Source organism: Suricata suricatta, chromosome 1 (assembly GCF_006229205.1).
Source record: "Suricata suricatta isolate VVHF042 chromosome 1, meerkat_22Aug2017_6uvM2_HiC, whole genome shotgun sequence".
Classification (NCBI taxonomy): Eukaryota; Metazoa; Chordata; class Mammalia; order Carnivora; family Herpestidae; genus Suricata; species Suricata suricatta.
This window is the reverse complement of record NC_043700.1, coordinates 107,854,227-107,869,906: the sequence shown is the minus strand read 5'-3', so window position 1 is coordinate 107,869,906 and position 15,680 is coordinate 107,854,227. Positions and strand designations below refer to the sequence as shown.

At 40.2% G+C, this 15,680-nt stretch overlaps 1 protein-coding gene across 1 annotated transcript; it reads left to right on the top strand.

Moving 5' to 3' along the window:
- The first annotated feature begins 2,780 nt into the window (after positions 1–2,780).
- On the top strand, positions 2,781–14,562 carry OSTC (oligosaccharyltransferase complex non-catalytic subunit). The gene is made up of 4 exons (XM_029942080.1): positions 2,781–2,975; positions 6,790–6,883; positions 8,675–8,872; positions 13,991–14,562. Exons 1-4 carry the CDS (start codon positions 2,837–2,839, stop codon positions 14,007–14,009), a joined length of 450 nt encoding a protein of 149 aa, XP_029797940.1. The 5' UTR covers positions 2,781–2,836; the 3' UTR covers positions 14,010–14,562.
- Positions 14,563–15,680: the final 1,118 nt, after the last annotated feature.

Sequence of the window (15,680 nt, the reverse complement as noted above, 5' to 3'; positions counted from 1 at the left end):
AATAAATAAAAGTAAAAAAAATTTTTTAATTGTGTATTATTATCGGACAAAAAAAGCTACAAATTTTCTCCCTAAATACATATTTTTTTAAAAAAATTTTAATGCTTTTTTAAAATTTATTTTTGAGACACAGAGAGAGACAGCTGGAGCAGGGGAGGGTCAGAGAGAGAGGGAGATACAGAATCTGAAACAGGCTCCAGGCTCTGAGCTAGCTGTCAGCACAGAGCCTGACGTGGTGCTCAAACCCACAAACTGTGAGATCATGACCTGAACTGAAGTCAGCAGCTTAACCGACTGAGCCACCCAGGCGCCCCCCTAAATACATATTTAAGTAAACAAACATCAGTAGTATTAGTAGTCTTGGTATTAATAGTCTAGTTCGTTTAGAATTTAGTTAAAAACTTATTTGTGGGATATTCTTCTTTTGACCAGCAGGACCATTACTTACTTCAAGGCTTTTTTAAAAAAATGTTTATTTATTTTATTTTTTGGAGAGAAAGAGAGAGAGAGAGAGAGAGAGAGAGAGAGAGAGAGAACAGGGGATGGGCAGCAAGCCGGAGACGACAGAATCTGAAGCAGGCTCTGCATTGTCAGCACAGAACCTAAAGCAGGGCTGGAACATGAACAGTGAGATCATGACCTGAGGCAAAACCAAGAGTCGAACATCTAACCAACTGAGACACCCCGGTGCCCCAAGGTGTTTAATTAATACTCCCTACATTAAAGTTGAGAATTTTGGCATATGTCAGTTTTATGCTCTTATCTTCCTTAAGTGGAGATTTGCTTGTGCATAATAAGAATTAGTCATTTTTGCTTTTATGTATTAGTAACTTAGAATTATAGGCTTGATTGTATATAAAGTTTTAAATCTGTGTTTCTTCCAACATTTGCCCTTCTTCATTTATATAAAATATCCACCCACTGAATGATTCCATTCTATGTTTACTTAAGGGAATGCTCTAATATCCATGGTTATATTCATTATTTCCTTGGTTTTCAGTTACAGAGTTTATGTTGTGTTTAACCAAAACATTTTCTGTAGAAATATTTTTGGTTAGGGCACAGATGGTAATAGATGTGCATAAAAATGCACATAAAAGGTTTTTTTTAAAAAAAAACCTGGTTTATGGAATAATACAAGGGCAAGATGGAAAATATTTCAAGTTTTAAGATGTCAAAAATAATAATGAATTGGTTTCTGGAACAAACTTACATTTTGGAACAGAGTAAAAAAGTGACAGTAATAATATGTAGACGAATGTGAAGTTCTGACTAGGTAGTTTTATTTTGTCCTACAAAATGTATATTTTTAAAGTTTCTAGGTTTCCCCCCACAATATATACAGAATTATTTCATTCTAAAAATATAAGAAGAGGGATAAACTTGCCCCATCTTAAACATCTCAAATCCTATTTCCATTCAGAGCAAGTGCCTTTAGGTCTCAACCAATCACAAACTATACTATACTTTGTAAGTTTCACTTCTCAAGTTTCCCTTTTGTCATATGCAAAGTGCCGACAACAGAATTAACCTATTAGAGTTGTCATGAAGATTAAATAAGAACCGATGTAAATCACTTAACAGTATCTGCCAAGCAGTGGTTAATTAATGTTTCTCTCCTGAAGCTACAAAGGAAGCTTACAAACTTTAAATTTTTATCCTTTCCCTAATTTTTTATTTATTTTGAGAGACAGAGAGAGATAGCACGAGCAGAGCAGGGTCAGAGAGAGAGGGAGACACAGAATCCGAAGCAGGTTCCAGGCTCTGAGCTAGCTGTCAGCACAGAACCCTGTGTGGGGGCTCTAACCCAAGAACCGTGAGATCATGACCTGAGCCGAAGGCCGACGCTTAACCGACTGAGCCACCCAGGCGCCCCATCTCCCTAATTTCTTAAAGGCAACTTATTTTTCATTGTTCCTGTTTTCTTTATCTATAAAACTACGGTAATTTCAGAAACATTCTGCTTTACAATTCCCAGAAAAATTTCCTATGTATAAATACTGATTCCTGTGTAATCCCACCTCATTCATTATTGCTGATATTTTGGACATGGCGTTTTAATAAAGAAACCAAGCTGATTTCAAGATTTTCTACCAGTAATTTTAGCATTTATGAAGATAGGGATGGTTGAGGGAGAAGCAAAGTGGAGGGGAGGACGTGGGTTATTTAAAATAGTATTTTGGTCACGTCAAGGTGTCAGCTTAGGCATCCTGTGGAGATGGCTTCTTGATAATTTTGATAGATCTGGACTGGATATTTTCGAAACTTTGATAATATACTACTTTAGCAATTTTTAATAACAATTATTATTATTGTCTCCACTACTACACCGGGAAACAAAAGTTCAGCAACTAGGACTTTCTCGGGCTTTTGAAAAAAAAAAAAAGAAAAGGCAGAACGTCCCAAACGTCCCCATTCATCTTGCAGCTCTGGGAACCTAGAACGCCCGCATCCAATCAGCTTCCAAATCCCCAACACCGGCAAGTGGGAGGGGCTCAGATGTAAGAGGCGTCCTCTGCTTCTCTCGCTTGGCCACGTCTGAGGCCCTGCAGGTCCTGGAAGATACATAAATCACGTGTCCATTCATTGGAAATAACTGAGCTTCTTATTCAAATTTATGCCTAACCATATTTAATAATCAATAGCTTGAAATCGTATTGCTTATTCTTTCTTCATGGTTTCTTCTTTTTCCTATATATGTATATATAAAGTTCTCCTAGAGTTAGGGACCTGCAATTTCCGTTCGCCGGCGCACGCGCCAGGGAATGGGAGGGCGGGCCTGTTTCCGGGTGGCGTGTAGGGCTTGAGGTCGTGAGGTTTCCTTGCCGCTACCAACATGGAGACTTTGTACCGGGTCCCGTTCTTAGTGCTCGAATGCCCCAACCTGAAGCTGAAGAAGCCGCCCTGGGTGCATATGCCGTCGGCCATGACGGTGTACGCTCTGGTGGTGGTGTCTTACTTTCTCATTACCGGAGGTAACGCGGGCTGGCTCGGGCCCGAGAGGCGCAGCGACGCGGAGAGCCGGCCGGCCCGGGAGGCGCGTCCGTTCCGCTCTCAGCCCCGGGGAAGCATCTCTGTGCTGTAGATCTTTTCGCAGGGTGGAGGGAATTTCTAGGGTCTCAAGTAGTAACAGCCCAGAGGTTCATGAGCCCTCACACCCTGTCCTGTATCCTGAGAGGCTACTCCTTGTTCTCCATATTCTCACGCCCATTGCCTTTCCGCACCTCTAGTCTCTTAGCCTAGAGATCCGAATCGAATATATTTTTTAAGCCCAGATTGTTACTCTGTTTATTGCCTGCCGTAAATTGTTTGACAGAGGCCCTGGAGAAGTCTAGTCTTGCCTATTCTACTTCCATGGTTGGTCAGGAGGGTTTTGGGACTTTTACCTTACCCTTACGTGCACCCCTGGAACCGTCGAAGAGACTTGACAACCCTTGGGTTTGCTAGTTCACACCTAAGGGTCTGTTGTTGCATTTTGCCCTGGTCAGCAATAAATGTGAATGGAATTTTCCAAATCCACGGTTTTGATTAATATTTGAGATTGGAGTTAGATTTGCAGAAGGTATTGTATTTCAAAAAGCAGAAGTTGAGAATTTAAAGAATAAGGAAGATAGCAGTACTATTACACACTCCAGAATTGCCCGATCCTGTTTTATCTTCCCCAGATAAAAAGTTGCAAAAGGGGCGTCGTTCTGGATAGTGATGAGTTGGCAATCCGATTACAATTTTCAGGCCACCACCCTTTCAAGGCACAGTAACACGATTTACTCAAGACTGCTCTGTTGTACTTCCAGAAGTGGGGTGCTTAATTTTGGATACTACAAATTTAATTTGAATTAAAGTGTACAGATTAGGGATAGCAAAAGTTTCGTTTTTAAGGGAATAGTCATAGGCATCTTTGTTTTTATAGATGTGAGATGAGTTGTTACTGAAGAGGAGGAATATGAAACTTTGAGGGTTTAGTATTAGAATGTGTCTTTGGATCTGCTCCCACCCCCAATCTAGAATAATGATCGTTAACTTACACTCATTTAAGTAAAATACATTTTAAATACTTTTTTATGTTGGTAAGATAATATCCTAACATTGCATTAACATTTGTTCAGCACATTAATGGGTGCTGTGTTGTATAAATGAAATTTAAAATGGATGTGATTTAAGAAAAAAAGAATCTTCATCTGCTTGATCTGTTAGTCTTTTCTCCTAACCCTAACCTCTCATGCAGCCCGAGCCTTTGGTAGAAGCCTCACAGTTTGCATTCTGTCCACTTGATTTCCTGTTGATTGTTGTAACAAGGAGATTCTCTGCTCCAATCCCAGGGGCAGATTGCAAAGGACACATTTTAGTGGCCAAGGCCATTAGGTATCTCATACAAATAATTGGTTTTGCCACTGGAAAGGAGTTTCTTCTAAAAACTGTGAGTGTACTTCCATAAATAAACAATATTTATTGCTGAGAAATATTCAGCAAGCAATGTATTGAGGCCCGAATAAGTTCCAGGCACTAGGTACTGGGAACGACAGTGAACAAAACTTAAGGACACTGTCCTCCTGAAGCTTATAATGTCATGGTTGAGGTTGGCTAAATATCACATAAATCTATTCCCACTGCATTCATTGTTTTTTCCATTACAAACTGCCAGAGATACACTGAAGGGAAAGAACAAGAGAATATGAGAAAATACCAGGAGTTGGGAACATCATTCACTTTGCAGTGCAGTTCCTGGGTAAATGACATGTTAGCCAAAATCTGAAGAATTGGGGGAAAGGAAATAGTAGGCAAAGGGAAGAGGATGGACAGATATGGAACCAAGAGACCCGTTAGGTGGGTTTTGTAGCTAAGACTAACTAGGTTGGTGGCAGTGGAGATGGAGGAAAATACAGTGAAAGATAGTTTGCAAGTAGATTCAGTAAGTCTTGATCGGTTGATTGGGTTATCAGGATTGTGGCATGAAGGACTCTGAGGTCTGAGCATCTTAAGTAGATGGAGGTGTCATTTTCGAAGATTGAGGAGATGAAGGTTTTTGCTGCATACAGTGAACCATAGGTCACTTGGGCACATGCAATAGTTGGACATGTCAAGTTGCAGATACGAGTCTAGAACTGAGAAAATAGGTCTGTATTGAAGTTGGTTAATAAATGTTTGTTTGAATGATAGTGCAGAAGATAGTGCAAGTCCTTATGCTTAGGGAGCTTACATCTACTGGTGCTAATGTTATTTGACAGGAGTTGGCATATTGACCACCATTAGCACATGGAATTGAAAGCCTGGGAAGGGAGGAGTTCAGTTTGGGAGGGAATGTAGAAAAAGAGGACAGTGAATCAAGCCCTAAGGAACTCCCAACATTCGATGATTTTATAGAAGAGAAGGCCCTGCTAGAGAGGTAGCAAGAAACATGGACAGGAGAATAACAGAAGCCACAAGAAGCCAATTTTCCCCCAAAGAAAATGGATGTAGTAAACTAGATTGAGCACTGCTGGGAAGCCCCGCCTAAGATAACTGAAAAATGTCCATTGAATTTGGCACCATGGAGATCATTGGCAACTTTAGCAAGGGTAAGATCAGCAGAGGCAGATACCAAGTTTGAGTTGAAGAATGCAGAATAGGTAAGGAAAGGGAGACAAGTTTACCTTTTTTCCCCCCAAGAAGGAAGTCTGACTTTCTTTACAAAAGGAAGCCTAGTAATAGGATGTTAACCAGGAGGGTCTGGAATCAAGGCACTGTTGATGTAGGAAGGAGAAGTTGAAACAGGAAGGAGGAGAGATAGCCAAAGGAACAAAGTCTCTGAGAAGGGCAAGAGGACGTGGAGTCCTGATAATTGCAGAAGGAGTCCCACATTGTAGGAGGAGGGACTCTTCCTCTCTTAGAGCCGGAGGGAAGGAGGAGAGGGTGGTGGCAGATGCCAGTCCCTAGGTTTGGTGGAGGTGGTGGAGGGACTAGGGGTTCCCATGTGATTGCTTTGTTGGTCAAGGGTGAGGGAGACACAGTCTTACTGTGCTTAAGAGGATGTTGGAGAAGAGTAGAGAATGTAAAGAGTGGATGTTGACAGTGGGAGATTGGGAAAATATTAATGTTGATGGACATTAATATTAATGATCATAGGGATGTTGTGACATAAGTGGTGGACATTAACATTAATGATCACGAATCTCTAGTATTGCCTATCTGCCTATTGGTATGATTTAAAAGTGTCTCCTTATTTTGCATTTAAGTAAGAAAATTTCTCTACAGTATCTCTTGACAGCATTTTCTTGAACTAAAATGTAGCCTTTAATGTTTAATCTCCTTTATCCATGAGTAGTTTTTTTTTGATGTTTATCTGAGAGAGAGAGAGACAGACAGAATATGAATGGGGAAGGGGCAGAGAGAGAGGCAGACAGAATCTGAAGCAGGCTCTAGGCTCTAGGCTCTGAGCTGTCAGCACAGAGCCCAGTGCAGGCTCAAACCGACAGACCACAAGATCATGACCTGAGCTGAAGTCGGAAGCTCAGCCGACTGAGCCATGCAGGCATCCATATCATGGAGTAATTCTTGAGGATTAGAAACAGTTACTAAATGAATTTCTTTTATGAAATTACCTTGTTTTAGAGATAATTTACTAAAATACCGAGTTGAATTTCTGATTGGCTTATCTGAAGTTTAGGAGGTTCGCTGGGCCCCACTTGATTATAATAACATATCAGAACAGTCCTGTTTATCTATAAATGAATCTTTAGAGACAGATGAAAATTCTAATCCATTTTAAAAATTAGGAATCCAATCTAATCTATGCTGTTATCTTCCATATAGGAATAATTTATGATGTTATTGTTGAACCTCCAAGTGTTGGCTCTATGACCGATGAGCACGGACATCAGAGACCAGTAGCTTTCTTGGCCTACAGGTAACAGTTGCCTTTCTGAATGATTTGGTAGGAAAGAAGGTTGCTGGGGCATGAGTGCTTTTTAAAAATACAGTGAAACCTATGAGTCTGTCTGCATTTAGATAATAGCTGCTTTAAAATGCTAAATTCCAAGATGGCAGGAAATGGGCAAGAACAGAAACATATTATTTATTAGGAAATAGAATATTTCACAGGGATTGACATGATTACTCATTTAAAGGAGCGTATTGGTTTAAAATCCATTTATAGGCTATTATGGGGATGAGAAAATAGCAGGTACCAGTTTACTTGTAAGGTTTTTTTTTTTTTTTTTAGTATTTATTTTTGAGAGATAGAGAACTAGCAGGGGAGGGGCAGAGAGAGAGGGAGGGAAACACAAAATCCGAAGCAGGCTCCAGGCTTTGAGCGGTCAGCACAGAGCCCTTTGTGGGGCTCAAACCCACAAACTGTGAGGTCATGATCTGAGCTGAAGTTGAACTCTTAACCACTGAGCCACCCAGGTTCCTTTGTAAGTAATGTTTTATTGGAACTTGGCATGCCCATTTGTTTATATACTATCTGTGGCTGCTTTCAAGCTACGTTGGTAAGTGTGACACAAACCGTATAGCCTGCAAGCCTCACACCTGTATTATCTGGCCATTTAAGAAAAAAATCTGTAGACCCCTGGACTATATTATTAAATAAAAAATAATAATTTTTGAGGTCCCTGAGTGGCTCAGTTGGTTAAGCATCTGACTCTTGATTTTGGCTTAGGTCATGTTTTCACAGTTTGTGAGATCGAGCCCCATGTTGGACTCTCTGCTGTGTGGAGCCTGCTTGGGATTCTCTCTTTTCCTTTCTCTCTCTGCCCCTTCCTTTCGCTCTCTCCCTGAAATTAAACATTAAAAATAATTTTTGAGACATGGGTGTTCATTTGAGTAATGAAACACCATTTCAGTGTGGTTTGGTTCACTATTATATTGCTTTCTAAAATCCACTTGATGTATGGAAACCAATTTGACAATAAATTATATTAAAAAAATAAAATTAATTTGATAATTGTCTAAACACAGCTATATGTATTTACATTTAACTTTAGAGGCGCCTGGGTGGCTCACTCGGTTAAGCATCCAGCTTCGGCTCAGGTCATGATCTCACGGTTCGTGGGTTCGAGCCCCATGTCGGGCTCTGTGCTGACAGCTAGCTCAGAGCCTGGAGCCTGCTTCTGATTCTGTGTCTCCCTCTCTCTCTCTCTTTGACCTTCCCCTGCTCACGCTGTCTCTCTCATCTCCCCAAAATAAATAAAAAACATAAAAAAAAGTTTTTTAAAATTTTTCCTTTGAAACAAGAGGTTTATTCTTATGAAACTTCTAGAAACATTTCTTGCCAATTCAAAATTTGAATTTGATACTAGAAGTTTAAATGCCCTGATTTTTAAAAGCAAGACAAAAGTTTTGGGTTAAGGGTTTATATACATACACTAATTACCTTTTTGAGCTAATAATTAAAATCTCAGCATTGATTTTACATAGACAGTTGTGTTAGTTGAGGTTTTAAAACTGTTCTTTGAACATCCCCCCATGAAGACACAGATTTTTGTTGTTGTGTCCCTAGAACCTAGTGCTTGATACATACTACATAATTCAGAGACGGCAGCAATTGAAATGAATATACGGAAATGTGGTAAAGAAGGGTAAGAATAAAAAAATAGCACAAATATTTTAGCAGAAATAGGAATTTTAATCTAAAGACAAGTTGCTTATTTTTCTGGGAATTTTCATTTATTGTTCTGCTCTGGTCTTTCTTTTTCAGAGTAAATGGACAATATATCATGGAAGGACTCGCATCCAGCTTCCTGTTCACAATGGGAGGCTTAGGTTTCATCATCCTGGACCGGTCGAACGCACCAAACATTCCAAAACTCAATAGATTTCTTCTTTTATTCATTGGATTCGTCTGTGTCCTATTGAGTTTTTTCATGGCTAGAGTATTCATGAGGATGAAACTGCCGTAAGTTACCCAGTACTTCGTAGTCAGCAGCTTCACCTCTGTTGCAAGTTGGTAAAGTAATCACTTGGATCAGATAAAATCATAGGAGATTTCCTGTAACCCTCATTTAAACCGATGAACATTCTGAGAACCAAAGGAATTTGTGACTGGCTCATGGTTATAGCTGTGGTTACGAGTGCAGTTGAGACCAGTTGTCTCTCTGAGTATCATCTCCGGGCGTGTTCATGAGAAAACGGTTATTTTGCTGTAACATCACTGACCACTGACTGGAGATCTTGTTTCTTTAAATTGCTTTTTGGTTAATCTATGACATCCGGGATTTCAGTAGTACTAGTGATAGCAGAAAATATTTTAAGGCATTAACTGCTGCTGCTCTTTGAATACTGGTATGAAGAAAACCCATTAAGCTTTGGACAGGGAGGGAGTTCTTGCCTCTCCAAAAAGATGGGAAAGGATCCTGTGTGTGTGTGTGTGTGTGTGTGTGTGTGTGTGTGTGTGTGTAAGATTTTGTTTCAGAAAATATACAGTATTTTTAAAACCAAAATAATTGGTTTCATGGTAACTTTTATAATTCCATTTGAGATCGTTAATTTGAAATATGGACAAGTCTGATCCCATTTCCCTATGTATGTTCTTAATTCCCCTGTGGAAGAATTAGTAATTGGGCAAGCGTACCATACGAAGATTAGATTTTAGTAAATTCATTTTTCAGGGAACATGTTGAACAGCAAGTGTCAACTATACTGATTTCTTAGAACTGATATCCCGTGTTTTACTACAACAGCCAGTAAAAGAGAGTCCCGGAATGTGTGTGTTTCCCAGGTTCACTGATCCTGTGGCGTAACCTGTCCACTGTCTGTGACACGTGGAGTAGAAGGGACAGACGTCCCCTGCAAAGTCCGAAGCCCTCCTGTACCCTGCAGTCCTGTCCTCCTCGTGGTGGGGGGGGGGGGGGGGGGGGGGGGGGGGGAAGAGCAGCATTCTCTGTCAGCTGAACATCGGTGTGACCACATAGTTCCCTCACACTTCTCTGCCAGTGGCTTTTATTTTTGTCTGGAGAGAACAGTTTTGGCCATTGGCTAAATTGTATGAAGAATTAGGTACTTCAACCTCCTATTTTTGTTCCTCTTTTTTTCTGTCCCTGTTGGAAAGGATATACTTGGTAGAAAGAGGCTGAAGTTTTCCAGAGCAAAACAAGAAAAGAGGAGGCTCTGAGGGAGATCAAGAGGCCACTACAAACTAACAGCCGAAAGAGACGGGCCCTCTGGAGGCATATAGCAGAGTAGAAGTGGGCTGGTGCGGGGCGCCCGGGCGACTCGGTTGGTTGAGCGTCAGACTCTTGATTTTGGCTCAGGTCATGACCCCAGGCCCTGGGATGGAGCCTCCATCATGCTGGGTCTGGAGCCCACTTAACATGCTCTCTCCTCTCTCTGCCTCCCCTATGGAGGCCCCCTCGCCTTGCTCTCTCAAAAACAAACAAACAAAACTGGGGGGGAAAAGTGGGCTGGTTTTGCCCATAGAGCCAGATTTGTTTTTATTCTACCTAAGCTTCTCATTCCTCCTTATAGTTTTAGGTCTTCTTAGGATGTAAATGCATTTCTTTTTAGCTCAGGTATTTGACTTTGAGGATAATAGAGTGATCTGCTTAGAAAACCAAAAAAAAACCTTTGGAAAGTGCTTAATTCTCTGGATTGCCTTCATCTTACTGTTGCAATTACTTAGTTTATTTTTTATGTAAAAAAAGTTTTATTTTAGTTTTAGTGGGAGAGAGAGGCAGAGGGACAGAGAGAGAGGGAGAGAATCTCAAACAGGCTCCATGCTCAGCTGGATCCTGACGTGGGGCTCAATCCAAGAACCCTGGGATCATGACCTGAGCTGAAATCCAGAATCGGACACAATACTGACTGAGCCACTCAGGCACCTCTCTGTTGCAAATATTTATGTAAATATTTGTCTTCTTGCCCCATCCTGTAGGCCAGCATCCAAGATTGATGACTGAGTGAACAATAAGAAATAGGGTATACTCCTTATATATATAAAATCTCCCAGGTGTAAATTATGTCTTGATATAACCCAAGGAGAACAATGATCTAAACAGATAGTTGATTCTTTTTTTTTTTTTTTTATTTTTTTTTTCAGATAGTTGATTCTTAACGTGAGTTGTCATGCAACTAAATCTAGGATTTAATTTTTAAAAATTTTTTTAAATGTTTGTTTATTTTTGAGACAGTGTGAACAAGGGAGGGGCAGAGAGAGAGGGAGACACAGAATCTGAAACAGGCTCCAGGCTCTGAGCTGTCAGCACAGAACCCGATGCGGGGCTCGAGTCCACGAACTGTGAGATCATGACCTGAGCTGAAGTCGGACGCTTACCGACTGAGCCACCCCCAGACGTCCCTCTAGGATTTAGAATTTTAAGGGGAAGGAATCTGTGGTTCCTTCTTTGATATGATTGCTCATCTGCAGCTCCTAAGTCCCTTTCTTGGGTGAGGAGTGGGGAGAAACAACCAACAGTTTTAGAAAAGGAAGGGAAGCAACAGTAGTGCATTTTCTGGAGTGTTTGCAGGCCCCAAACAAGATGCTGTGCCCTGTCTGTGGGCCCGCACAGTAGGGCTGCGGTTAGTACCACAAGCAAGGAGGGGAATGTCTTCTCACACATGGTCTTTGATATCCCAGCATATTTTAAACGCCTTGATACATAACACGTAGAACAGCAGCAACAAAAAGACATTAAAAAACACCAGTAACCATGGTGTTTTCAGCTCCAGTACGTCACGAGCATCTGAGATAAAGGATGGCCATGCTATAGATTCCTGATGGTAAGCTCCGGGGTTGAAGTCTTCCACAAAGTATCTGGTATCTTTAGTAAGACAAACCTGTAAAAAGGAAAAAAGCAATAATAGTGAATTGGTACTATTAGTTTTATATTTTATGATTTATGCTTTTTTAAAGACCTCATGTCTTCACTACAGATATACATATATACATATTTTACAAATCAAAACATGGGTTTTTTGATGCCTTGTCTTTTGAAGAAACATGGACAGTAATAAAATGAATGACTTTATTGACTCTTCGCATATATGACTGCATTTAAAGTGAAAAATCAAGTTTTTCTGCATAATGTTTTTATGGTGTTAGTACAGTTACAAAGAAGCAATTTTAATTTTGAAAATAAAAATTTTCTAATATAATTCATAAAATAATATATGTGGAATTGTGTGTGTTTCTTAGGTACCTCTTTAATATGCACGGGCCTACAGGAAGGAAGTAATGCTTGGGTGGAAGACTTTGGTACAAGTTTGTACTTGGTTCTTCTGAAAAATAATGAATTGTCATTAGATTCTCTTAAATTTTTTTTAATGTTTATTTTTGAGAGAGAGAACGTGTGAGCAGGGGAGGGGCAGAGAGAGAGGGAGACACAGCCTCCAGAGCAGGCTACAGGCTCTGTCTGAACTGTCAGCACAGAGCCCGCTATGGGGCTCGAACACACAAACCATGAGAACATGACCTGAGCTAAAGTTGGAGGTTTAACTGACTGAGCCACTCAGGCGCCCTTCATTAGATTCTCTTTAGCCTTCACTCTTAGGGTAGTTTGACATAAAAACAGAATTTAAAAAAGAAACAATAAAAGATGACCTATGTTATAGTGTAATGTTCTAAATTTTTTTTTAAACATTGATTTACTTTTGAGAAAGAGACAGTGTGAGCAGAGCAGGGTCAGAGAGAGAATGGGACACAGAATCCGAAGCTGGCTCCGGGCTCCGAGCTGTCAGCACAGAGCCTGAAGTGGGGCTTGAACTCAGGAACCGTGAGATCATGACCTGAGCTGAAGTTGGAGGCTTAACTGATTGAGCCACCCTGGCCCCCCATGGTGTAATGTTCTACAGTTAAGCAGAGTGTTTGGTTGGGAGCAGAGGGATGGGTTTCCACGTTTAGGCAAGCGTGTTATAAAAGTTGTATAGGGGTGGCCTGAGTGGCTCAGTCAGTTAAGCCTCTGACTTCAGCTCAGGTCACAATCTCATGGTTTGTGAGTTCCGGCCCCATGTTGGGTTCTGTGCTGACAGCTCAGAGCCCGGAGCCTGCTTCAGATTCTGTGTCTCCCTGTCTCCCTCTCTGTCCCTCCCTTGCTCATGCTCTGTCTTGCTCTTAAAAATAAATAAACATTAAAAAAATTTTAAAAATAGAAGCTATATGAAATAATCTATTGAATAGATTTTATTACGCAGTTGAGGACAGAGTGGCAACAACTGCCTTTTTAGCAGTTTGAACTACTGCATATTAATCCTGATGAGAAAAGCTAGGGAGCTCTTGAGTAAATCCTGAGATCATGAGATCAATTCAGAAAAGAAATTCTGAAGGGAAGGGGAAATGAAAAATAAAATTAAGCGTGTAATAATATCATTTAGGGGCTAGGAAAACGCATATATGCAATTTTTCCATGTAACTGAAATTTAAATCTGCATGTACTAAAACCTTATCTTCTTTTGTGACAGACCACTTTCTAAAGTGTTTTATTGCCTCAGCATTTACATTGGTATTTAGCAAATATTTATTATTTGATAACTGTTATTTGCTGGACACTAAATATAATTTTGCTTTCTTGACTCAGAGTCTTTTTCCATTTATGCTTTATTAGACCTAGTAATACTTTTTAGTTTTTTAGTTTATTTCCTTGATGTAACCTGCCAGTTCTCAATGTAATTGTATACCTGTGTCATTTCATCCTTTCCTTTCTCCTCTTTATTTTGTTGCTGATTTTGTGATTTGAGGACATAGATAACCTAGCTATTCGATTGCATTTTAAATCAGTCCTTGTCAAAGGAGCCTTCACGGCCTGGCTTTAACAACCTTTACAGTCGTCGGAGTCTCTGTTCATTTGCCTCCAGGTTTGGAACCGTATTGCTTTGTAACTATATGCTTTGAGGGGAAAGGGTAATGGAACTGAAGCGCAGTCATGTCTTTATTTATTGGGGAGGCAAGATTTGAAATAAAAACCATAAGAAGCAATTACAGTTACATTTTCAGATTTTCATTTGGTTCATCATAACATTTGTTTCAGTGTTTTGAAATGTTGCTCCCTTTGACTTTCTGTGTTTATAAATTTTATCCCTGCAGGGGCTATCTGATGGGTTAAGATGCCTTTTGAGAAGAGATCTGTGGGCACTGGGTTGGCTCCTGCTAATGAAGCTTGAAAGGCTGTACGAACCCTCTGATGTGAACCCTGGAAAGGAACGAAGCAGCAGAAAAGCAGCATCTAGTGGAAACATAGGAAGCGTGTGAAAGCTGGGCCTAGAATGTCTTCTTGGCGTCGGAGAGACAAGCTCATCACAGTATTTTTCCTGCTGGCCTCTGCCGACGTACCAACGATGTTGGCATTTTCTTCTTAGTTTTTCATTTCTTAGAGAAAATATACTCCATTTCTACAACTATAATACTGAATAAAGTGATTATTTTTTACAGCCCCCTTAACATTTTTTGGAGATGACATTTGTGACTTTCAAAAATTAAGGTAAAATCAGGAAGCGAGATTTCGTAAGCTGAGAACTGGACAGACGATCAGCTTTACCTCCGGTGCTTTGCCTTTAAGCAGAGTGTGCGCAGTGCGTTATTTCAGATGTGTCTGCAAGCGCGTTTCCTGCACAGTGAGATGTATGAAAGGAGCAGAAATAAATCATTTTTGTAATTAATGCCTTTCCTATTTGTTTTAATGAGACTGACACGCTGCCACTGCACCAAGAGGGCCACTTTATGATTTAACTAACGGACGGTATTAACTTTTCGGTCTATAATTACTCCTTCCTCCCTGTGACTCTCCTCAGGTACTGTTAGGTCGAAGGTCTCAAAATGTAGTTGGCAGGCTGCCTTGTAAGGTATCCCTATAAATATTCAAGCACGGGCTGCGCATATGTTAGAGTTGTAAGTGGTTGTGTGTGAGGAAAACCCTCAGGCATCCGTTTTCAGTAACACAATTTTGAGCACATCTAGAAACACCCTGCACTGGTCTGGTCTTCCCCTAATTTCTCGTAGCCAGGTCTTTTGGTTCTTCCTGACCAGCTGTGAACATCACTTCTCTAGCTGATCAACTTATCCTAAGATCTTCACAGTAAAATGATCTCCCAGGTGATTTTTTTTAATTCCGAGGCAGATTTAAATGTAGCCATTTATTAAGTAAAAGATACATTCATAAAGTTTTGAGTAGCTGTTATATGCCAAGTGGCACGGAGCATTATAAGGGTGAATTAGAAAAGGCTGTTTTCATAGACCTTATGTTATTGTAGGGAAGCCAGATAAAAGATAGGAAACGTTTGTGAAATGTCAGGTACTGATAAATGGGCACAAACAAAAATAAAGTCAGTCTATACTGTGGTGATCACAAGACGTGGGGGAGGAGGTGGTTCTCCCTCAAGGCCCTGAGAAAGGAAAACAAGGCCTGTATGCACTTACTAGCATTAAACGTTTAACTTCAATTGCATTCAGCCATATTTTAAAACCTTGGCTAAACTAGATGGACTGAAGATAACAAAGGTGTTAAGGCTTCAAAACTTCTTAAACCATGGAGTAGAGAACAGTTCCTTTTAAACACCACAAGATGGCGCTATTAAGGTTCGGTGTTTGGTTTTTTTGGTCCCAGCTCGTAAGATTTTGTTTCCGTTTTAATAATAAATGTATCTTTACTAAATACAATTAACTATATTTAAATAACTTTTCTGGTAAAATTGCAAGGTTTTATATTAAAAAAAATCGTGTCTTGTACTAAAAATGCTTTTGAGGACACTAAAATGGCGCTGTCTGATGGAAAGCATTT

Bases quoted from the DNA above. Each gene is read 5' to 3' on its own strand.
- OSTC (XM_029942080.1), top strand. From the start codon at position 2,837: ATGGAGACTTTGTACCGGGTCCCGTTCTTAGTGCTCGAATGCCCCAAC. The intron at 2,976-6,789 runs GTAACGCGGGCT...TCTTCCATATAG, and splicing joins TTACTTTCTCATTACCGGAG to GAATAATTTATGATGTTATT. The intron at 6,884-8,674 runs GTAACAGTTGCC...TTTCTTTTTCAG, and splicing joins GTAGCTTTCTTGGCCTACAG to AGTAAATGGACAATATATCA.